This window comes from Carcharhinus amblyrhynchos, chromosome 3 (genome assembly GCF_965287045.1).
Source record: "Carcharhinus amblyrhynchos chromosome 3, sCarAmb.v2.hapA, whole genome shotgun sequence".
NCBI lineage: Eukaryota > Metazoa > Chordata > Chondrichthyes > Carcharhiniformes > Carcharhinidae > Carcharhinus > Carcharhinus amblyrhynchos.
This window is the reverse complement of record NC_137326.1, coordinates 131568981-131593846: the sequence shown is the minus strand read 5'-3', so window position 1 is coordinate 131593846 and position 24866 is coordinate 131568981. Positions and strand designations below refer to the sequence as shown.

At 47.5% G+C, this 24866-nt stretch overlaps 1 protein-coding gene across 11 annotated transcripts in view; it reads right to left on the bottom strand.

Annotated features, from left to right (window-relative positions):
* Nucleotides 1-24866, bottom strand: part of LOC145341133 (muscleblind-like protein 1) — a 233676-nt gene that overhangs the window by 40751 nt on the left and 168059 nt on the right. For 6 of the 11 annotated variants that reach the window (XM_080186015.1, XM_080186017.1, XM_080186007.1 and 3 more), the window contains 2 exons: nt 17695-17733; nt 12146-12340 (listed from right to left, as the gene is read on the bottom strand). In XM_080186015.1, coding sequence (XP_080042141.1) covers nt 12146-12340; nt 17695-17733 — 234 coding nt within the window. The remainder of the gene's footprint in view (nt 1-12145; nt 12341-17694; nt 17734-24866) is intronic. The other 5 variants (XM_080186011.1, XM_080186012.1, XM_080186013.1 and 2 more) reach the window with 1 other exon arrangement.

Genomic DNA, 24866 nt, shown 5'->3' with positions numbered 1-24866 from the left:
TCTTTAACAGAATGCTGAGGAAGCAAAGAATTGTGGAAAAGAGAGGGGGCAATTTGATTTCCATCAATATTGAGGAATACTGTATATACTGGACATTGGTAAAGGACTAGAATTATATAATAACATGACTTCATTATCCAACATGATCAGACCACTCCGCACTATCCCCTGGCCTTTAATTACTTTGGTTTCTCAGAACCTACTGAACTCTGCCTTGAATATATTCTATGACTGAGAATTCCACAGCCCTTTGGGAGAGAGAATTCCAAAGATCGATAACCCCTTGAGTGAAGAAATTTTTCCTCACCTCAGTTGTAAACGTCTAACACATTATTCTGAGAGTATGATCCCATGGCTTAGATTCCTCACAGGGGGAAACAAGCTCCCAGTGTCTGCCCTATCAGGGGAGTTTTTAAAAAATGTTATATATTTCAATCAGATCAATGCTTGTTCGTTAATATTCCAAGGAATAGAAAGCATTCTTCCTGATTGTATCACAGCTTGGTATGGCTCCCGTTCTAACCAAGGCAGGATAAACTGCAAAAGTGTCATGAATGAAGCCCAATCCATCGCGCAAACCAGCCTCCCATCCATTGACTCCGTCTACACTTCCCGCTGCCTCGGGAAACCAGCCAGCACAATCAAGGACCCCACGCACCCCGCACCTTCTCTCTTCCACCTTCTTCCATCAAGAAAAAGATACAAAAGTCTGAGATCATGTACCAACCAACTCAAGAACAGCTTCTTCCCTGCTACCATCAGACTTTTGAATGGATCTACCCTATACTAAGTTGATCTTTCTATGACTGTAGCACTATATCCTGAACCCTCCCCTTTCCTTCTCCCCTATGTACTCTATGAATAGTATGCTTTACCTGTATAGCGAACAAGAAGCAACACTTTTCACTGTATCCCAATACATGTGACAATTATAAATCAAATAATTGCCTTATGAAGTTAGGTTGAGGGAGCTGGGACTCTTTTCCTGGAGAGACGAAGGTTGAGAGGTGACCTGATAGAGGTTTATAAAATGTTGAGAGGAATAGATAGGGTGGATTCTCAGAGGCTATTTCCCTGGGTTGAAATGGTCGCTACGAGAGGACACAGATTGAAGGTGCGGGGAGGCAAGTACAGAGGTGATGTTAGGGGTAAGTTTTTCACTCAGAGGGTGGTGAGTGAATGGAATCGGCTGCCGTCAGTGGTGGTGGAGGCGAACTCGCTGGGGTCTTTTAAAAGACTTCTGGATGAGTATATGGAATTTAGTGGGATTGGGGGTTATAGATAGGTCTATTGATTGGTAGGTGTTGATGTAATCGGCGCAACTCGTGGGCCGAAGGGCCTGTTTGTGCTGTAGTGTTCTATGTTCTATGTTCTAAATCAAATTAAATTGAATATAATCCGAGACAATGTGATCTTGTGACATAGTTTACAACTTTCTGAACTAGCAGGGTAACTTGGGCTTTGCGTAAGAGTGCACAGTGAGAAGTAGGAATAACCGCTGGTCTATTCCTCTCCTTTTTATACTATTGTGTACGTCAAGATCAACCCACCACCGCTCTCTATTCCTTTTCAGGTTTATGGTTAACTTTTGGAATGAGACCTGAGCCGAATAATGGAATCATGAGTTGTGATTGTGGAGAGTTGTGATGGAATCGTGAATCATGAGGGGGCGCAGGTTTAAGGTGCGAGGGGCAAGGTTCAAAGGAGATGTACGAGGCAGATTTTTTTGCACAGAGGGTGGTGGGTGCCTGGAACTCACTGCCCCGGAGGAGGTAGTGGAAGTGGATACGGTTGTGGCTTTTAAGAGACATTGTGACAAATACATGAATAGATGGGAATTGAGGGATACGGTGCCCAGAAGGGTAGAGGTTTTAGTTCAGTCGGGCAACATGGTCGGTGCAGGCTTGGAGGGCCAAAGGGCCTGTTCCTGGGCTGTAACTTTCTTTGTTCTTTGAGTTGAACATTCCCTGATTGGCAGTCTGAAACAGTCGAGGAAAACACCATCTAAAGAGTAAGAGTTCTGGGTAAACCTGAGAAACAACACACAATGAAAAGAGGCAGGGTGATGGTGGGGGTGATGGGGGTGGGGGGGGGCGGTGGCGAATGGCAGCAGATGCATCAGAATTCACAACAGTTTCACTTCCTCGCCTTGATTTTAAGGTCTGACAGTACAACAGCATCCTGATGAACACCACTGCAGGAGCAGGCGTGGACTTGCAGTGCTTCAAGAAGAAGGCCCGTGGCTCGAGATGAAGACTGAGTGCTGACCTTGCTAACGACTTCCTCGCAGCAAAAAAAAAATCAACTTTAAAAAAAGACTTGCAAACGCAGTTCTCTGTGCACGGTCCACTGCCTGTCCTCTCTGCTCCATCGCACTTAATGGCAGGTCCTTCACCCATCAGGGCCTTAGAATTGTCATTCTAAATATTCCTTCCTTTGCTCTATCCATCCTTTCGCAGCAGTCCTCTCTTAACTCTTGTATAGCTGTCATCTCCACTGATTTTTGGCAAGCAAAGTGGTGTTTTTTGCTTTCTGCTTTGGCAACCCAGCCTGACATTCAGGAATCCACCCCCACTCCCGACCCCCCTCCATCTCTTCGTGCCTCACTCCATCTTTAAGATGCTTATTAAAATCTACCGCTACTTGGTCACGCTCAAGGGGCCAGAATGGAAAGGGTGCAGACATCTCCGATGGTCGTCGGACTGGAGAATGTTATTGGAATAAAAACAAGGGTGGGAATTTTTAAAATTGAGGTGCTGAATCAGTGTAAGTTTCTTTGGTTATTTATTCGTATCACAAGTAGGATGACATTAACACTGCAGTGAAGTTACTGTGAAAATCCCCTAGCTGCCACACTCTGGCGCCTGTTTGGGTACACGGAGGGAGAATTTAGCACGGCCAATGCACCTAACCAGCACATCTTTCAGATTGTGGGAGGAAACTGGAACACGACCCCTTCATGGCTTCTTGTGTGGCTAAACTTTCCCCGTGTCTGAGTGACCTTCCTCTGGGCGCTCTGAAAGGTTGGTTGACCATGTTAAATAGACTCCTACGTGTCAGGGGGGATCAGGAGGGTAAATATGCGGGGTTATGGGGATAGGGCCTGGGTGGGATTGTTTTCAGCACAGGTTCGATGGGCCAAATGGCCTTCTCCTGCATTGGAGGGATTCTATGATCCGATGAGGCAATCCTATTTTAAAGGTGCAACATTAATACAAGCTCTTGCTGTGCTAAAGTTGCTACGTGAGTGGGATTTGATGTTACATTTTTGTTGACTGTACACAAAATCCAATTTTAATAAAGTTGGAGGAAGATATATTCGCAACGTGTGTGTCACTGCCTAATTTATTGTGTTGATAGTTAAGTGCAGTCAGGGGAAGAATGATGCTCTTCGCATCTTTAATTTGATGATTAAATTAACACAAAGGTTCATGTTTACCATGGGGCTTAACACAGCTGTGTTTAGTTTAGCACGGGACAAAGATGAGCCATGAAATGAATCTCAATCTCTTAACGATACGTCAGAGCTGGATTCCCCATGTAATAGATTTGGTTGCTTTGTACCTTGAGGCAGGTTCAGTGACCATGAAGTAAATCGTAGTCGTGACACCATATCAAATCCCATTCCCCCACCGACTCAGTGCCTGGGGCGACAAGGTAGCACTGCTGCCTCACAGTGCCAGGGACCCGGGTTTGATTCCAAGCTTGGATCACTGTCTGTGCAGAGTCTGCACACTCTCCCAGTGTCTGCATGGGTTTTCTCTGGGTGCTTCGGTTTCCTCCCACAGTCCGAAAACGTGTTGGTTAGGTGCATTGGCTGAACTAAATTCTCCCTCGCTGTACCTGAACAGGCGGCGGAGTGTGGAGACTAGGTGGGACAGTGCTTAGCACTGCTGCCTCACAGCACCAGGGACCCGGGTTAAATTCCAGACTCACGTCACTGTCTGTGAGGACTTTGCACATGCTTCCTGGGGTCTGTGTGGGTTTCCTCTAGGCGCTCCGGTTTCCTCCCACAGTCCAAAGATGTGATGTGGAGTTGCCAGCGTTGGACTGGAGTAGGCTCAGTTGATGAAGGAGATGTCAGGGGTAAGTTTTTCACTCTGAGGGTGGTGAGTGAGTGGAATCGGCTGCCGTCGGTGGTGGTAGAGGCGAACTCGCTGGGGTCTTTTAAAAGACTTCTGGATGAATACATGGGATTAATGGGATTGGGAGTTACAGATAGTTCTATGGCCTGGTAGGCATGGATATGATTGGCGCAACTTGTGGGCCGAAGGGCATGTTTGTGCTGTAGTGTTCTATGTTCCATGTTCACTCCAAAAGCTCGTGCCATTGAATAAACCTGTTGAACTTTAACCTGGTGTTGTGAGACTACTTACAGTCCAAAGATGTGCAGGTTAGGTGCATTGGCCATGCTAAATTGGCCCTTAATGTCCTGAGATGCGTAGGTTAAAGGGATTAGCAACAACAATTGGGATTGGGTGGGATTGTTGTCAGTACAGATTCAATGGGCCGAATGGCTTCCTTCTGCATGGTAGCCATTCTGTGATTCTATTCTAAAGATGTAGAGAAAAGATTCCATAGCAGTATGTGTTGGTCTGCGTTTTGACAAACATTTATCCCTCAGCTTCACTGCTGTGGCAGCATGGTGGTACAAGGGTTCGCATTGCTGTCTCACAGCACCAGGGACCTGGGTTCGATTCCAGCCTTGGGTGACGGTTTGTGTGGAGTTTGCATGTTCTCCCCATGTCTGTGTGAGTCTCCTCCAGATACTCCAATTTCCTCCCACTGTTAAAAGATGTGCGAGTTAGGTTGACTGGCAGTGCTAAATTAACAGTAGCGTTGGGTGATTAGCAGGGCAAATGTACGGGAATGGGGCCTGGGTCTCAAATGGCCTCCTTCTGCACTGTAGGGATTCTATGATGTGTGGGTTAGGTTGATTGGCTATGCTAAATTGCCCCTTGGTGTTAGGGGGATTAGCAGGGTAAATACGCAGGGAGTTACAGGGAGAGTGACCGGGTGGGATTGTTGTTGGTGTGGAATCAATGGGCGAGATGGCCTCCTTCTGCATTGTAAAGATTCTATGATTATGTGGCAATTTGACTCACTGCTGTCTGCGGGAGCTTGATGTGTAATATAGTTAAATTTCAAAGATGCTCCACTTTGCTGCAAAGTCGATTCCGAGCACGTGAACAGCATTCTAAAATAGGAACTTCCTTTCATATTTGAACATAGAAAATAGCTGCGGGGACTGAGGAGTGGATCCCCTTGAGCCTGCTCCATCATAGCTGACCTTTCACACTTTCCCACCAGGGCCACTTGACCCCCTGAAAAATCTATTGATCTCAACCTGGAATACAGTCAACAACCAAGCAGCCAGCCTCACCTCTCCGCAGAGATAAAACCGTGCGGAGCATACTGAGGAGGCAGATGGAGAGGTCTATCAACAATCAGCAAGCTTTATGGTCCTAATCACCCTGTGCATTATATTCCAGTTGTCACACAGCCCTGAAATTCTCAGGCAATCAGAAGCTACCGGAATAATTGTTCCTCAACTTGCCTCACCACTTAGAAAGGAGCTGTGTTTCGCTGCAGCAGGCGAAACTCAGGGCAGTTAACACGGTCGTTTAACAATTGACTCTGAAGATCTCCGGTCACTTCTGTTTGACGGTTTCTCCCTTTCCCTTTCTGTTGTGTGACCCCCCACCACCAGCACCCTCACCCCCCTCAGTCAGTCATTTAACGAGTTCTCTTAACAGGAGATTGAGAGATCAGTGGGTCGCAGACACTGCCAGTTCTGCTGTTCACACTTCACACTGCAGGGGACTGCATTTACTGCCTGAAGGCACTCAGTTACCTGCAATCCCCACCCCCTGCTTTAAAGCCCCATAGACTAATTTCATGGGGAACCTTTGATTCATTCAAAATCAATCAACTTGGGTAATGGCAACAAACTTCACTGCAGTGTTAATGTAAAGTCTTACTTGTGACTAATAAATAAACTTAAACTTTTAAACTAAAAGCAGAAAATGCTGGAAAATCTCATCAGGTCTGACAGCATCTGTGGGGAGAGAATAGAGGCAATGTTTTGAGTCGAGGTGACCCTTCATAGGAGTTGATGGAGTTCATTGTGTCACCGGGAGGTGATGGCCGAATGGCATTATTGGTAGATTATTAATCCAGAAACTCAGCTAATGTTCTGTTTAAAGTTTATTTATTAGTGTCACAAGTGCAATTGACACTGCAATGAAGTTACTGAAAAAAACACCGAGTCACTACATTCTGGCACCTGTTCAAGTACACAGAGGGAGAGTTTAGCATGGCCAATGCAGGTAACCAGCACATCTTTCACGCTGTGGGAGAAAACTGGAGCGTGTGGAGGAAACCCACACAGACACAGGGAGAACGTGCAGACTCCGCACAGACAGTGATCCGAGCCAGGAATTGAACCCAGGTCCCTAGTGCTGGGAGGCAGCAGTGCTAACCACTGTACTACTGTGATGCCTGTAAACCCAGGGGGAGCTAGGACAGCCATAGTAGATGGTGGAGTTTGAACACAATAACAAAAGCTGGAACTACAAATTTACTGACGGCCATGAAATCATTGTCAATTGTCGGAAACACCCATCTCGTTCACTAATGTCCTTTAGGGAAGGAAATCTGCCGTCCTGACCCGGACTGGCCTAGATGTGACCCCAGGCACACAACAATGTGGTTGACTTTCAACTGCCCTCGGGTATCTACGGATAGGCAACAAATGCTGGCCAGCCAACAACGTTACAAGTCTCACAACACCAGGTTAGAGTCCAAACAGTTTGTTTGATAGTAATCTTACTGTCAAACAAACTGGTTGGACTCTAACCTGGTGTTGTGAGACTTCTTACTGTGTTTACCCCACTCCAATGCCGGCATCTCCACATCATGCCAGCCAACAACGCCCATGTCCCACGCATGAATAAAAAAAAGGCATAGATCATCAAGTGTTAAAGCCTGACATGACCTAAGGCAATCTCAGTTCAATAGAACGGATTTGGCCGTTATTGTGACTCGATGACTTCATGCTGCACAGAGATAGAATCACAGGGTTTTGTTGCACAGACGGAGGCTACTTGGCCCATCCTGGCCTGTTCTGGCTCTTTGGAAGGACGGTTCAAACACTCCCAATCACCAGGTTCTTTCTCCCACAGACTTATAAATTTCTTCAATCCACCTCAACTATTTATCCAATTACTTTTTTGGAAATTGCTATTAAATCTGCTTCCAACATCCCTACGGATAACACATTCCAAATTTCAATAACTCCCTCCGTTTTGAAAAAAAACTCCTCATCTGACCCGGTTTCAGCCACACAAACTGTAAAGATTGAGGGTTGATGCAGATTCTAGAGTTTCCCTGGTATAGCACACTGTTCTTTCAGCTTTGCATGGCAATGAAATCTACTTAGAAATGGTCTGGCGCTGCGACCTTACTGAGAATCGTTACCTGGCAGGCATGAGATTGGATGATACTTCACAATTCTAAAGCTTAAAGTTGGTAATTATTTAGATAATTGGAAATGAACTTGCCTTTATACTGCACCACATTAATGATCTGAAAGATAGAACTAAGGACATAGTTGCAAAATTTGCATCTGATACAAAGATGTATAGATCCCACAGAACCCTACAGTGCTGTAAAAGGACATTCGGCCCATCGAGTCTGCGCCGACCACAGTCCCACCCAGGCCCTATCCCCATAACCCCATGCATTTACCCCAGCTAGTCCCCCTGACACTAAGGGGCAATTTAGCATGGCGAGTCCACCTCACCTGCACATCTTTGGACTGTGGGGGGAAACCGGAGCACCCAGAGGAAACCCACGGAAATATGGGGAAAATATGCAAACTCCATCCAGATGGTGACCCAAACCAGGAATTGAACTCAGGTCCCTGGCACAATGAGACAGCAGTGCCAAACACTGCGCCACCATGCTGCCCACAGAAGGGATGTACTACTGAGGCTGTGTAAGGTTCTGTGGTCAGACCCCATTTGGAATATTGAGAGCAGTTTTGGGCCCCATTCCTAAGGAAGAATGTGCTTGCCTTGGAGGGGGTCCAGAGGAGGTTCACAAGAATGATCCCAGGAACGAAGGGTTTGTCATATGAGGTGCAGTTAAGGGGCCTGGGTCTCTACTCAATGCCATTTTGAAGGATGAGGGGGAATTGAATTGAATCTTACAGAGTACTGTGAGGCCTCGATAAAGTGGATGAAGAGGGGATGTTTCCACTGGTGGGACAGATTAGAAGTTGAGAGTACAACCTCAGAGTGAAGGGCCACTCCTTTAAAACTGAGATGAGGAGGAATTTCTTCAGCCAGAGGGTGGTGAATCTGTGGAACTCATTGCTCACAGAGGGCTATGGAGGCCAAGTCATTCAGTGTCTTTGAGACAGAGATAGATAGGTTCTTGACCAATAAGGGGATCAAGGCAGGAGAATGGGGATGAGAATCATGTCAGCCATGATTGAATGGCAGAGCAGTCTCAATGGGCCGAATGGCCTAATCCTGCCCCTATATCTTATAGTCTTTATAGTCTTTAAGTCCTAAGTCTTTATAGTCTTTAGTCTTTATAGTCCTAAGTCTTATAGTCTTTCATAACCTTGGGTTGTCCCAAAGCACTTTATAGCCTATGAAGTACTTTAGAAGTGTAGTCATTGTTGTAATGTAGGAAATACTGTGATCATTTTGAGAAGATGGTGGCGCAGTGATAACGTCACTAGACTAGCGGCAGGATTTTCCAGTAACATCCACACTGAGTCCAGAACCTCCTGCTGAGATCAAAGGACCTTTTTTCATTCGTCAAAGTCTCCATCCCACCCACAACGATTCCTGCGTCAGGCAGGACCTGAAGATTTAGGTCGAGTAATCCTGGGGTCCAGGCTAAAGCTCTGGAAACGTAGCTTCAAATCCCAGCTGGTGGAATTTAAATTCAATCAATAAAAATCTGGAATTGAAGTGGTGACCACGTGATGGTGACCATGGCAACTATCATTGATTTTTATAAAACCGACCCTGATCACAAAAGGGGATCTGCCATCCTTAACCGGCCAGGCCCACATGTGACTCCAGACGACAACAATGTGTTTCTGGCTCCTAGCTGCCCCTCTGAAATGGCCTAGCAAATCTCTCAGTCCAAGGGCAATTAGGGATGGGCAATAAAAGCTGATTTTGCCAAGGAAGAGTTAACAATACACGGAAAACTCCCACAAACAGCAACGTGTTAGTGATAACATCTTTCTTGATTGAGGGATACAATATTGGCCAGATTGTTGGGGAGAGTTCCCCCACTTTTCTTTTTTGAGGTAGCACCATTAGTTCCGAAAGAGCAGATGGGGCCTTGGCTTAAGGTTTGGTCAGAAAGACATCGGAGAGTTCCCCCCCATCCCTGGACTGTCAGCCCTCCCCTCTTGAGGTAAGGTGATGGTCTAGTGGTATTACCGCTAGACTATTAATCCAGAAACTCAGCTAATGTTCTGGAGACCTGGGTTCGGATCCCACCACAGCAGATGGTGGAATTTGAATTCAATGAAAAATATTTGGAATTAAAAATTTACAGATGATCACAAAAACATTTGTTGATTGTTCGAAAAACCCATCTGGTTCATTAATGCCCTTTAGGGAAGGAAATCTGCTGTCTTTACCAGGTGTGGACTCCAGGGCCACAGAAATGTGGTCAACTCTCAACTGCCCTCCAAGGGCAACTAGGGATGGACAATAAATGCTGGCCCAGCCAGGGATGCCCATGTCCCACAAGTCAATAAAAAAAGTCTGCAAATCTGTGCTCAAGTCTCTTGAGTGAGCTATCAACTCATAAGTTCGTAAGACATGGGAGCAGAATTAGGCCATTCAGCCCATCGAGTCCACTCCTTCATTTGGTCATGGCTGATATGCTCCTCATTCCCATTTCCCTGCTTTCTGACTTCAGGGTGACAGCTCATCACTGAGCCACAACTAACATTAGCCACACACACACACACACACACACACACACACACACACACACACACACACACACACACACACACACACACACACACACACCCAATCTTGGAGCATATGAGGAGATATGTTCTCCAAATTGTGAAGTAACCACACGGTTGGAATTTTAGTGTGTGGCAATATTAAGGATATATTGGCCTTGGAGGGAGTACAAAGTGGGTTTACAAGAATGTTACTTGGGTTTGATTGTGAGGAGAGTTGATACAACTTTGACATGTTTTCTCTGGAATTTAGAAGGTTAAGAAGATTTCAAGATACCTAACAGGAAAAGACAAAGTAGACAAAGATAAACTATTTCCACTGGTTAGAGACTCTAGGCGAAATAGACTAAAATTAGGACTAGACTGTTCAGGAGAGATGTTAGGAAGCATTCCCACATACAAAGGGTGGTAGGGGTTTGGAACTCTCTTCCACACATGGCAGCTGATGCTAGACCAGTTAGAATGACAACATGGAATTCCTACAGCACAGAAGGAGGCCATTCGGTCCATCGAGCCTGTACCAACCACAATCCCACCCAGGACCTATCCCCATAACTCCACGCATCTACCCTGTTAGTCCCCCTGACACTAAGGGACAATTCAGCAGGGCCAATTAACCTACCCTTCACATCGTTGGAGTGTGGGAGGAAACTGGAGCATCTGGAGGAAACCCACACAGATATGGGGAGAACATGCAGACTACACATAGACAATCATCCAAGACTGGAATTGAACCCGGGTCTCTGGCACTGTGGGCCAGCAGTGCTAACCACTGTGCCACCATGCTGCCCAATTGCGAATTTGAAATCTGAGATAGATACATTTTTGTCAAGCAAAGGGATATGGGTCAAAGGCAGGTCTGTGGAGTTAGGCCACAGATCAACCATGGCCTCATTGAACGCTCAGAATAAGAGATTTCACAAAACCAGGTTCAGGCCCAACAGGTTTATTTAGTATTACAAGCTTCTGGGGTGCTCCTCCTTCATCAGGTGAGTCACTGACCTGGTGAAGGAGCAGTGCTCCAAAAGCTCATGCTATCAAATAAACCTGTTGGACTTTAACCTGGTGTTGTGAGACTTCTTACTGTGTCCACCCCAGTCCAATATCAACATCTCATCATTGAATGGTGGAACAGGCTCGATGGGCTTAATGGCCTACTCCTGTTCCAATGCTCCTATTAGGGAAAAAACTCATAACCTCGAGCAAAAGTCCTCTCCTATTGTTACCACAGGGCGTTGCTAAACCAGGTGCCAGGTGTGACCTTTTCCAAAAACCTTCACGTCTTTATCATTGCTCATGCTGCAACATGCCTTCGTACTCTGAGTTATTGTCCAGTCTGACAAATCCGTCCAGTAGCTTTATATTAAATGCTCGCAAACCATTAAATCTGTAAAGAAGACTGAAGCTGGCCCCATTCTACCTACAGGTCCAAAATACATGGGGCCTCGTGAATTAAGGAAGGGTCGGATGTTTCTGGCTGCCTGCTTCTCTTCTGCTGTACTGCCCTTGCCCAGGCCACCCTGGCAAGGAATCATGTGGTGCCTACTGGCACACTTGAGGCCTTGCGCCACCAGGAGACTGGGCAGTGTATACACTGACAACAACATTCTCATTTCATTGCGCTTGTGTTGGGATCTTTTGCTCTTACGCTGACCTTCTTTGAGCTCGATTGGTTTCTTTCCTGCGTGATCCAGGTGGGATAGCTATGCTAATCCTCGTCTTGTTACCTTGTGGCAACGCAAATGTCATTCTTATTGAACCCATCAAGTGTGCTGCCTAGTGAGCTTGGACAGCGATAATCAATTTATCCTGAGCATGAATCAAAGCACAGAGCTGCCTAATTGACATCATGGAACCAATCTCCCGTTTTATCAATGATCCAAAACGTGAGTTCATTTTGCTGATTCCTGGGGCGTCCCAGTGTCATTCTTATTGGTCCAGGAAAGGTAGGCCAATTGGATTCTTACAGCGCTAACTCATTGGTTCCGATGATGTCAATATTTTGCTGTCAGTTGCGGTGACGCCCAATCACAAAATGGCCATTGCACAGTGTAACAGTGGTTCCACACAATGTAAAGCACCAAAACCTCTCAGCGTCAAGGGACGGGAATAAGTAGGAGGCTCCCAGCTCACCTCCAGGCGGTCAGTTCGCATCAGTTTCTGCGCAGCGGCTGCAGTGTGGACCGGAACGGCGTGATTCCCCGTCACCAGCATCGGCGCACTGGGTAGAATCTCAGCAGGTACCAGGTTTGGGGAGACAGGTCCCAGGTAGGGGTTGAAGGCCGCGTTGGGATTAGCCGCTAGGCCTGGTGTAACGGAGAACATTGGCTGAAAGACAGAAAGGGTGGAAACGAGGGGTGAGTCACCAAGTGGTTAAAATAGCTGGCTAAATCATAGAATCTCTACAGTGCAGAAGTAGGCCATTCGGCCCACTGAGCACAATCCCACCCAGACCCCACTCCCGTAACCCCACATATTTACCCTGCTAATCCCCCTGACACTAGGGGCAATTTAGCAATCAACCCAACCCTTGCATTTTTGGACTGTGGGAGGAAACCGGAGCACACAGAGGGAACCCATATGGGGAGAATGTGCAAACTCCACACAGACAGTGACCCAAGGCTGGAATTAAACCCGGGTCCCTGGCGCTGTGAGGCAGCAGCGCTAACCACTGCGCCACCATGGTCATAATTTCCTCACAGCTAACTTGTGGATGACCCCTGGATGTGAGAAGTATATTGGTTTCACAAACTACAGTCTAACCATTGTGCATGTCCACTCGAGATGGTGAGCAATTGAGTTATTTACAGGTTAGGCCCCGACTGGAGTTTTGTGGCCATTCCTGGGCACTGTACTCCACAAAGGCCTCAGAAATACCACTAAGGGGACTTAATAGAAGGCTATCAGGGATGAAGGGCTTCAGTTACACGGGGTGACTGAAGGAACTGAGATTGTTCTCCACCAAGCCGGGAATATCTAGCGGGAGTGTTCAAAATTTTGAAGGGGCTTTGGGAATGTAGATGAAGAGGAACTGTTTCCAGTGGCAGAATCATCGATAATCCGAGGATACGGATGTCAAATAATTGGCAAAAGGACCAGAGGCAAAATTATTATTACTTTTTTTTAAATGAGTTGTTCGGATCTGAAATACACTCTCCGAAAGGGCGATAGCAGCAGATTCAATAATGACTTTCAAAAATAAATACTTCAACTGGGAAAATTTTCAGGGCTTTGGGGCAAAGAGGAGATGGTGAAATTGAATGGAAGCTCTTTCAGAAATCTGATACAGCCACAAAAATGGAATGACCTCCGTCCTCACTGTATCATCCTACATTTTTGTAATCGGCACCTAATTCAGGACATGCTACTGTTTCGAAAAAAGAGCAGTGAATTGAGACTAATTGGATAGCTCTTTCCCTCAGCCCACAGTAAAAATGTTTTGGTGGCATGGCCTCTTTCAGTGCTTTAGGATTCCAATGATTACCTCGAAAAAGTCATCGGTTTTGGGCTTAAAGTGTCACAAGTAGGCTTACGTTAACACGGCAATGAAGTTACTGTGAAAATCCCCAAGTCGCCACACTCTGGCACCTGTTCGGGTACACTGAGGGAGAGTTTAAGCATGGCCAATACACCTAACCAGCACGTCTTTTGGACTGTGGGAGAAAACCGGAGCACCCGAAGGAAACCCAGGCAGACACGAGGAGAACGTGCAAACTCCACACAGACAGAGACCCAAGCTGGGAATCGAACCCGGGCCCCTGGTGCTGTGAAGTAGCCGTGCTACCCAACGTGGCACCATGCTGCCCACGGGCTTCTTGGAAGCTTAGCCAGTGTTCAAGTCGCCTCTCTCAGGAATTACGAGTGAGAGGGTGCCTTGAAAGTACATTGACCTTTTAGGAGGGAACGACATCAGTAACATGTTCATGAAGCATGACATTGTGAAAAGAAGAAAGCCCAATTTGGGCCAGTTGGATATCCTATTCGGTCATCACATTGAGATGAGAAGATTTATGCCCTGATTGTACTTAGTTCAGATGTGGCACAACCAAGAGGCAACCTTATTGAGAGATATAGGCCGGAATCTTCTGGCCATTCACGTTGGTGGTATTCTCTGAACCTGAGGGCAGCGCACCCCTGCCCGTGGGTTTCCTGCCAGCGTGGGGTGATGTCTCTGAGCAGTCCCATTAACAAGGGAAGCAGGAATCCCATTGCTAGCGGCTGGGAGGCCGGAGTATCTCACCCATAGATTCTCAGGGGGTTTGACAGGGTAGATGCTGAGAGGTCATTTCCCCGCGTGGAAGAGTCTAGAACAAGAGGGCATAATCTCAGAGTAAGGGGGATTGAAGACAGAGATGAGGAGGAATTTCTTCTCTCATAGGGTCGTGAATTATTTATCACAGAGGGCTGTAGGGGCTGGGTCGTTAAGTTTGTTAAAGGCTGAGATTGAGAGACTTTTAATCAGTAAGGGAATCGAGGGTTATGAGGATAAGGTTATGAGGCAAAGTGGAGTTGACAATTATCATGTCAGATCAGTTTTGGTATCATAGAATGAGCAGATTTGATGGGCCGAATGGTCTATTTCTGCTCCCATGAGTCATGAACTTATGGATGGTTCAGAGACTAATTGCCCTTGATTCTCCAATTTGAAAAAATAGAAAATCATACTCAATGCATCAAGCACAAGTGCTTCCAAACAATAAAAGTAAAACAAAAATGTGAAGGTGAAAATGGATGTGAGCCTTCTAGTGGTTCATGAAATCAGGAAGATTCAAAAGTTCAGGGTTCAGGTCAGCCCCATGCCATCTGGGAAAAAAATCAGGATATTGTTTGTGGGTGAATAGTAGCAGTTTATAAAATATATCTCAGGCTGGGTTCTCTGACCTTGCTGGCAGCTGGGATTATCCAGTCCCGCTGCAGTGAATGGAGATTTGGCTGAGTGCCAAATTCTCCATCTCGCTGGTGACCGCAGGCAGTAGGGAGGGGGTGGGGGGTGAGGGGGGGGGAGTGTAAGCATGAACGGCTGGAGAATTCCAGCCCTGCGTGGGTCAATCCCCCCCCCTTTGAAGCGATGTTGGTTTCAACAAAACAGGAGGGAAAGCTGGTTTAGTTCCTGAGGTCTGTGTTGGCCACTGGGTCAGGAATCAGGACGGCGCCGTGCACCGTCCTGTCTCTCACCCGAGGACAGGAATCAGTCTCGGCGGAGAGTCCACGTACAAAGAGGAACTGCCAATGTCGCAGGTGATGTCCGCGTGGCCAAACTCTCAATCCAGCTGACAAGCGACCACTTGGACTGAGGGGCTGGAGAGCCTCTCACAGCTGTCTGGATTGGGGCAGGGTGTACGTGGGATTGTGGTGGGCACAGAACGCCCCTCTATCAACTAGTTAGTGCCTTGGAGACAAGTAGGTGATAGAATTGTGCGCAGAGGAAGTTGAGGAGAGAAGGTGGAGTGAGGGAGATTAAGGTGCGTCTCAAGTTAATGTACAATAAAAAAGTAAAGGAAAAGAGGAAACTCAATGTAGGGCAGGTAATTAAACAATTGTTTAAGGGTTCAGGTTGCCTACATGCTATCAAAGGCACTGGGAGAAATGAAGGTTTGTTTATATAGTCATTACTACAATAGGGCAGCACAATGACACAGTGCTCAACATTGCTGCCTCACAGTGCCAGGAACCCCCATTGAATTCTGGCTTCGGGTCACTGTCTGTGCAGTGTCTGCCCTTGTCTACGTGGATTTCCTCTGGTTGCTCTGGTTTCCTGCCACAGTCCAAAAATGTGCAGGTTAGGTTGATTGGCCATGTTAAATTGCTCCTTAGTGTTAGGGGAATGTCAGGGGGATTAGTGGAGTAAATATGTGGGGTTATGGGGATAGGGCCTGGATGGGAGCGTTGTCAGTGCAGACTCGATAGGCCAAATAGCCTCCTTCTGTAGGTATTCTAGGATTCTATTCCAATTGCGCCATGATTTTATTCAGCTATTTTGTCAGGGTCATTCTATGAACAGAGTTTTATAGAATCCCTAAGGTGCAGAAGGAGGCCATTCAGCCCATCAGGTCTGCACCAATTCTCTGACAGGCCCTTTCCCCTGCCCTATCCCTGTAACCCCATACATTTACTATGGCTAATGTATCTATCTAGCCTAGACCTCATGGGACATGATGAGGCAATTTAGTGTGGCCAATCCACCTAACCCACATATCTTTGGACTGTGGGAGGAAGCTGGAGCACCCAGAGGAAACTCACGCAGCCACAGGGAGAACGTGTAAACTCCACACAGACTGTCACCCAAGGGTGGAATTGAACCTGGGTCCCCAGTGCTTCGAGGGACTTTGATGTGTTTAATGGTGGGAGGATACTTCAGTTGGCTGGGGAGTCTAGAGCATGGGGTGACAGATTAATGGGTTAGCCATTTAGGGTTGAGATAGGTAAGATGGGTATAGAGGGATATGGGCCAAACGCGGACTAGCCTAGGGGGTTAAGAGAAAAAGGGCGGCATGTGCAAGTTGGGCCGAAGGGCCTGTTTCCATGCTGTAAACCTCTACGTTCTATGAGAAATTTCACTGCTCAGAGGGTTGTGAGTTGTTGCAATTCTCCGCCTGAGAAAGCTGGAGCTGTCCAGTTGTTGAGTATATTCAACAACTGGACATCGATTGATTTTTGGACAGTAAGGGAATATGGGATAGTGCAGATGAAGTTCTGCCATGGTCTTACTGAATATTGGAGCAAGCTTAATGGGCCAAATATCCTTCTTTTCCTCCTATTTCTTACATTCTTCTACTCTTGGAGGATAAACTACTGAACTAAATTACCACTGGGATATAGTAAACGATTGTAATTAATTGTAACACCAATGGAATAATCTAATGCAAATTTATTTTTCCTTTCAATTGTTATTCATATCAGCACTTTGGAATATTAATGACTCGGATCCAATTTACATCAAGAGAAACAGAAATATTTCCAGAAATCTTGCCCCTTAATGTCACCAATTCATCTACAATGCAACCAGTTGAATATATAAAAGCATGTGTGACAACATTTGATTTTAATTCCTCTAAATGCTTGACTTACTTAATCAAAAAAGCTTGGGTGTTTGTTCTGCCCTTGATATCATAGCTTAAGAGGTACTTGTGTTGAACATTGTTAGGTAGTGTTGGGAGAGGGGGGGAGCTTTGGCAGAGGTGATAGGGAGAAATTGTTTTTACAAGCACGTTTTTACGGTAATGAGGGAATAAAGATTTAAGATCACTGGCACCAGGCCCACAGTGGAGAAGGGGAGAATTACTGTCATTCAGCAAGTCGTTACAATCTGGAATGTGTTGTCTGAAAGTGTGTGACAGGAGTACATTCAATAATAATGATGAAAATGGATGGAAGATGGATAGATTGATGAAAGAAAACAAAGTGCAGAGTTATGGGGAACGAGCAGGACAGTGGGAATATGTGGATGGCTCTTTCAAAGAGCTAGCATGGGCACACTGGGCTGAATGGCCTCTTTCTGTGCTGTATGATTCTTCCAATTTGACTATGTTCTAGCTGGCTTGTATTTTTTTTATTGCTAATTCTTCATTGCTAATGAAAGCTCTCGCATTCGACTCCCTCCAGTTCCCTTCCCACCCACCCACCCACCCTCTGTATCGGTACAAAATAATGGGTAGAAATGACTTCCTTCCCAGTGTATTTACCTCATTAAACCACCACCCTCGCTGTCCACCATCCGCCATCTGCCAACACATTAGAAGAACAAATAGGTATTGCTGAAAGTGAGATTTCCCTACTTAGAACAGCATACTGATCTCTACTGAACATGCTCGCTACGACGTTACACATTCGCATTCTCGCACTCATTGAACCGGAGGGGCATCAGCACTGGGGGGAATCGAAACTCGTGCCCAATTGTTGCCCTCAGTTTTGGTGATGGAACACTCTCGGATGAGGCAGGCATTGATTAGAGGCAGAGTAATGCTCCTCTTACTCTGTCCAAAAAAAAAAGTGTCTCAACTCCCAAGGACCCTGGTACGGGGCAACTTTTCCCACATCGCTGAGGGAAGTTACAATTTTATTTCCACGTTTGTGGGAATTGCTTGCACTTTCCTGGATGGATGAGGACTGGCCATCTCAAGGAAGGGCCCTACCATCCAACAGAAACAGATGGCTTTCCTTTCCATTGCTAGCTTAGAGCCCACACACTGGGAAAGAGCATACATTGTTATAATCCGGAGTACCTCTCACTCTCTTACTGAGGCATGGAAGTGGGGCTAGGGTGAGTGCATGAGCAGGAGGGGTTGTTTGGTGTAATGTTTTCTTGGTTACGCTAAGAAGGTTTGATGAGACTGTCCCCTGGTGGCACAAGGGGAACGTTTGTGCATTCTGAGGAGGGGCCCTGCTCCCCCCAACGCCACAGGCCCAGAAGCACGTGGCACCGCAAGACCACAGGGCCACTGAACTCCTGCTTTCAGGTGATGACTCCTTGGGCAAGCGCTGACAGGGAACTGAGTTAGGTTTCCATCTGCTCACCTCCCCATCACCCCAGTGAGAGAGGGGGTGGGAGGCAAAGTCAGATGGTCCACCAACTGATGCCGCTCCCTCGGTTGCAATCAAGCTCGAGGGTAGCACTAAGCAGAAAACTGGGAGCCCATCATTGACCCCCAAGTGTGCAGTCAGAAAACTGTGCCTGGCTCAGCTGAACCTAAAGAGAGGGGGAGAAAATAACATGTGAATATCAGGGATTGAAGGGGGGAAATGTAAAGAGACGTTAAACCCTCTATATGTAAAAATATATATTTACAGAAATAGGTTACATGCTACTGTGAGGTAGGACTACTGTATTCAGCTCAGTACCTCAGGCTGCAATCACACTTACAGTCGAAAAATTCAGAATGTTTGCTGCTTAATATTAACATTAAATATCATTCAAGTTCAGAAAATGTGGTTTATGATGAATGGTCCAGGCTTTCGTTCTCTCCAATTATGTTCAGCATTCTGTCCTCACTGGCTCCCACTGGGATGTGGCTCCCTGGTTCAGCTTGCCTTGTTCCAGCAATGTCATCTTGAGACAGGACAATGGCTGCTGGTTAGCTTAGTAACTAACCGTCATCTTCTCACCCCAATGTTTAGATGTGCAGACTTTTGCAACGCATTGTCATAGTTAGAAAGGGCAGGTAATTGGGTGGGGTGGGGTGGGGGTGGGGGAGTGGAGGGGGGTTAGCACTGCTGCCTCACAGCGTTAGGGCCCCGGGTTCAATTCCCATCTTGGGGTCACTGTCTGTGCAGAGCCTGCATGTTCTCCCCATGTCTGTGTGGGTTTCCTCCAGGTACATGCTGCACTGACATAACATGCATGATTGCACCATTAAACCACATGACTATAAGATATAAGAGCACAATTAGTCCATTCAGCCCATCGAGTCTGCACTACCATTGGATCATGGCTGATATGTTTCACAACCCCATTCTTTCGCCTTTTCCCTGTAACCTTTGATCCCCTTACTAATCAGAAACCTATCTATCTCTGTTTCAAATACTCAATGACCTGGCTTCCACAACCTTCTGTGGTAATGAATTCCACAGATTCACCACCTTCTGGCTGAAGAAATTCCTCCTCATCTCGGTTAGAGTCGTGGAGCAAGGAAACAGGCCCTTCGGCCCACCTCGTCCATGCCGACCAGGTTTCCAAATTGAACTGGTCCCATTTCCCTGCATTTGGACCATATTTCCAATCCATGTACCTGTCCAAATGCATTTTCAATATAGCTGTTGAATGAGCCTCTACCTCCTCCGGCAGCTCATTCCATATAGGCACCATGCCCTGCGTGAAAGATTTGCCCTTCAGGACCCTCTTAAACCTTTCCCCTCTCACCTTAATCCTATGCCTTCTAGTTCCAGACTCCCCTACTGTGGAGATAAGGTCTTCCAAAGGGTCGTTCCTTTACTCTGAGGCTGTGCCTCGGATCCGAATGAGAGGGTCGCACACAAGTTGACATTTAAATTGGGATGTAGCAAGGTCTAATTTATCGCAAGTTCTTATTTCCTCATTCAGTGGTGGCATTGGCCTAGGCTCCGATCCCTCGTCTTATAATTAACGAGTAGATCCCCCCCCTCCAAGCACCACCACCCCCCCCCCCGCCCCCCCATCAAGGGGTATGGGGGGAAGGGAGAATCAGGGATATTGAATCTGATGGTCAGCCATGATCTAGATGAATGGTGAAACAGCCCCGAATAGATGAGTGGCCCCGCTTCCAGTTTCTATGCTTCTAAGTTAAGGGCAACACGGTGGCACAGTGGTTGGCACTGCTGCCTCACAGCACCAGCGACCTGGGTACGATTCCTGGCTTTGGGTCACTGTCAGTGTGGAGTTTGCACGCTCTCTCTGTACCTGCGCGGGTTTCCTCTGGGTGATCCAGTTTCCTCCCACAGTCCGAAAGACGTGTTGGTTAGGTGCATTGACCCGAACAGGCGCCGGAATGTGGTGACTAGGGGAATTTCACAGTAAATAAACTTTAACTATACTTTAAGTGGGTAGAGTTAAGACATGTCCTACTCCTGAGTCCTGCTGCGTTCACAACTTCTCACACCTGTGGCACTGTGCGGACCAGAGTCAAGAGGCAGAAGGGATGCATTGGATGGTGAGTTACAGTTCGCTCAGGCAGTCCAAGTTGCTGTCCCAATACATACACTTTTACCTGTATATGTAGCCTGAAGCTATGGATAGTGTTGGTAGCTCCAACTGGCTAGAACTTTCTCCCACTCTCATTGCCTGCCTTGGGTTGTACAAAGGATTTGCAGGTTGATAAACCGCCTTCCCTGGCCATCAGACCTTGGACTCGAGCCTGGGGCTTCAGCTTCAGGGGTAGGGACACCACCCACCGGGATCACAAGACTTCCTTACGCATTGGATAGGAAGCTCTTTTTTCAAAACAGCCATTAAACATGGCAGCACAGTGGCAGGGTTGTTAGCTTCCTCACAGCACCAAGGACCTGTGTTCGATTCCTGGATCACTGCCTGTGCGGAGTCTGCATGCTCTCCCCGTGTCTGCGTGGGTTTCCTCCGGTGCTCTGGTTTCCTCCCACAGTCCAAAAGATGTGCTGGTACATTGGCCGTGCTAAATTGTCCCTCAGTATACCCGGACAGGCGAAGTGTGGCGACTAAAATTGTTACAGTAACTTCATTCATAGAATCCCAACAGTGCAGGAGGAGGCCATTCGGCCCATTGCGTCTGCACTGACCACAATCCCACCGAGGCCCTATCCCATGCATTTACCTTAGCTAGTCCCCTTGATACTAAAGGACAATTTAGCATGGCCAATCCACTTAACCTGCACATTTTTGGAATGCGGGAGGAAGCCGGAGCACCTGGAGAAAACCCACACGGACACGGGGAGAACATGCAGACTCCACACAGACAGTGACCCAAGCCGGGAATCGAACCCGGGTCCCTGCTGCTGTGATGCAGCAGTGCTAAGTGCAGAATGCTGCCCATTCATTGTGGTATTAATGTAAGCCTACTTATGACAAGAATAAACCTGAATATAGCACAGAAGCTGGATATCGTTGAGAGAGTAAGGGCTAAATACAAATCATGTGTGATTATATTTTCCTGCACTGGGTTTAACACCAGGAACAGATGAGTGGAGAATCCAGATCAGATTGCACAGCAGATGCTTTGGGTAATATCAGCGAGGCAGTCTTTTAGATAATCCTTGCCTGCTTAATCAATAACCTCACAAATGCAAATTTTCCTCTGATTAGCCTCACAGTTGACATCGCCTTACCCAGCTTTGGGCATCATGTTACTAGTTCAGTTTACAACTCGCAACCTGCACCTGTCAAAGAGATTTGGAGGCGGGCAGAGAGATAGGGGGTGGAGGGGAGGTGGAGGGGGGGTGGTGGTGGGAGGCGGTGTTGGCTTAGAAGAAACACAGTGAGATTGCAGTGTCCCTAACAGCCACTGTTACAAACATAGCATCACACCCTGGAGTATGGTCACACGCAACAGATTTGTTGCACGTACTTGCAGTGGATCCTCACTGTTGCCCTCTCTGATCTTGACTGCTATTTTTTACCTTTTCAGTTTATTCATAGAGTCCCCACAGTGCAGGGGGAGGCTATTCGGCCCATCGAGTCTGCACCAACAACAATCTCACCCAATCTCACCAACAACAATCTCACCCTATCTCCGTCACCCCACTTATCTACCCCGCTTATCCCCCTGACACTAAGGGGTAATTTAGCCTGGGCAATCCACCTGACCCGCACATCTTTGGACTGCAGGAGGGAACCAGAGCACCTGGAGGAGACCCATGCAGACACGGGAAGAATGTGCAAACGCCACACAGACAGCGACCTGAGGCCGGAGTTGAACCCAGGACACTGGCATTGTGAGACAGCAGTGCTAACCGCTGCGCCAACCATTTTAGTTTTTGCTATCTTCAGCTCCTGAAGCTGATGGGTTATGCTGTTGAATTAATGTTCCACTGGCTTCCCCCAAACAGTGATTCCTCATCTTAGCCCAGGCAGCATTGGGCTGGCTCCTTAGTTATAGGGGATAGAATAGCCAAGAGCACTCCTCACTGACTTCCACATGCAACCAAAAATGACATGAAGGACCCACACTGAAATCAATGGGAATCAAGAAGAAAACTGTCCACTATTGTCATGACTAGCACAAGGGAAGGGGATTGTGCTTGTTGGAAGCTAATCATCTCAGTCACAGGACATCACTTCTGGAGTTCCTTTGGATATAGTCCTGCGCCCAACCATCTTCAACTGCTTCATCAATGACCTTCCTTCCATCATAAGGTCAGAAGGGGGATGTTCACTGATGATTGCGCAATGTTCAGCACTATTTGTGACTCCTGAAGCAGTCCATGTCCATATGTGGCAACATCTGGATGAGCTTAAAGTTGGGCTGATAAATTGCAAGTAACATTTCCTCTACACAAGTGTCGGACAGTCACCACCTTCAACAAGAGGGGATCTAACCTCCTCCCTTTGTATGAATAAAACAAAATACAGGCTGGAATTTGTCGCCATTAACCCCTGTGGGATCCTGTGGTCCCACTGACACCGCATCCCTGCCTTGGTTTCCGTGTGGAATGGGGTGTAATCAATGGGAAATCCCACGAGGAACACACCGCTGGGATACCAGAGAATTCCCCCAATAGTTTCCAACAAGACTCCATAAAAACACCGGGCAGAATTCTCCCAAAAAAATCATAAGTGTTGAATTTGCGGGGAGACTGGAGTAATTCACGTTGTTTTTTTTCAGTGGGAGCTCAGAGAAGAAAATGAAGTAAAAAGGTAAAGCCTACCTATTAGTCATAAGTAAGGCTTATATTAACACTGCAATGAAGTTGCTGTGAAATTCCCCTAATCGCCACAGTCCGGTGCCTGTTCGGGTCAATGCATCCTAACCAGTACTTCTTTCAGACTGTGGGAGGAAACTGGAGCATCCGGAGGAAACCCACGCAGACACGGGGAGAATGTACAAATTCCACACAGACAGTGACCCACATCAGGAATCGAACCCAGGTCTCTGGTGCTGCGAGGCAGCAATGCCAACCATTGTGCTACCGTGCTGTCCCTTACTCTGTGCACTGCAGAGGCCACCGGCCTGAATATAATTAAATTTCAGGGGATGGGGCCTATTTTTGATGGAGAGGCTGAAATCAGCGCGCTGAGTGAGCCACTGCGCACGCGCTGATCTGTCAGTGCCGAGCTTGGCACATGTACAATGGCTGTGTACTGATGTCTTCCTTCATCACTGGCTAACCCCCCCCAAACCTCGCAATGCTGGCTCTCCCCCCCTCCCCCACCGCGGTCCGATCACTGGCTCCCCAGCCAGCCGCAACCCCTCCCCCTGACCTGCCCTAATCTCCAGCCACCCCCCCCCCACGATTCCCTCCCCCAATCCTCTCGTCGCAGTCCTGAGCCCCCTCCACCAGCTGTAGTGCCAACCCTCCCCCAAGCAAGCTGACTGCCCCCCCAACCCCCCCAGCTGACACCACCCCCTCCACGCCCAAGTCTGCCTTGATCGCTGGCCTCCCTCATTCCCCTACAGATCTCTATGCAGAGTGGTAGCAGGGGCCCCTCCACCCCCACAGATCGCCCCGCCAACCAGCAGGCCTGACCCCCATCATGCCACATTCTCATATACCCTGCACCCTTGGCACTGTCCCATGCCCAGTGGGCAGTCCCAAGATGCCCCCCCAGGCATTGGCACTTTGCCCATTGAGCAGTGTTAGGGGGGCACAGGCTGGCACTGCCAAGATGCCAATACCCAGGGGCAATCGTCCATCGCCCGACCCTCAGAGGGGTCCCAGTTTCCCCCTTCCTTTACTCTAGCGTGGTCGGATCACTAGGTCTCTGAAAGTGAGGAGCTGCTGTAATCCCCACTGCAGTGAACCACAATGGCGGGGTGGAAGGTGCTAGTGGGCCCGGAGACTTCAGACCCGCACCTGCTTACTACATTCAAGTTGTATTAAAGTGACCATGTTAATGGTTTTTGTGCCTTTTTGCCGATGTCCAGTGTGGAGCAGATGCCACTGGAAATCCGGCACTGGAGATGCTTGCAAACCCCACAAATCGGCCGATGTGAAAATCTCCCAGCTCACTGCGCTAAGTGGGAGAACCATGGCCACAGTTTCCCATGCGAGTCACACCACAGGGACACAGAGCGGAGTTTTCCCGTCAGACATATCGTAACAGACAGGCGGCGGAGGACTATGCAAAAGTCTGTTGACCTCGGGCAGGATTTTCCAGTCTTGGAGCCAGCGTGGCTGGAAAATCCAGCCCACAGTTTCTAATGAGAGTCACTGCAGATGGACACACAGTCTGACCCTGGGGAACTGATGTGGT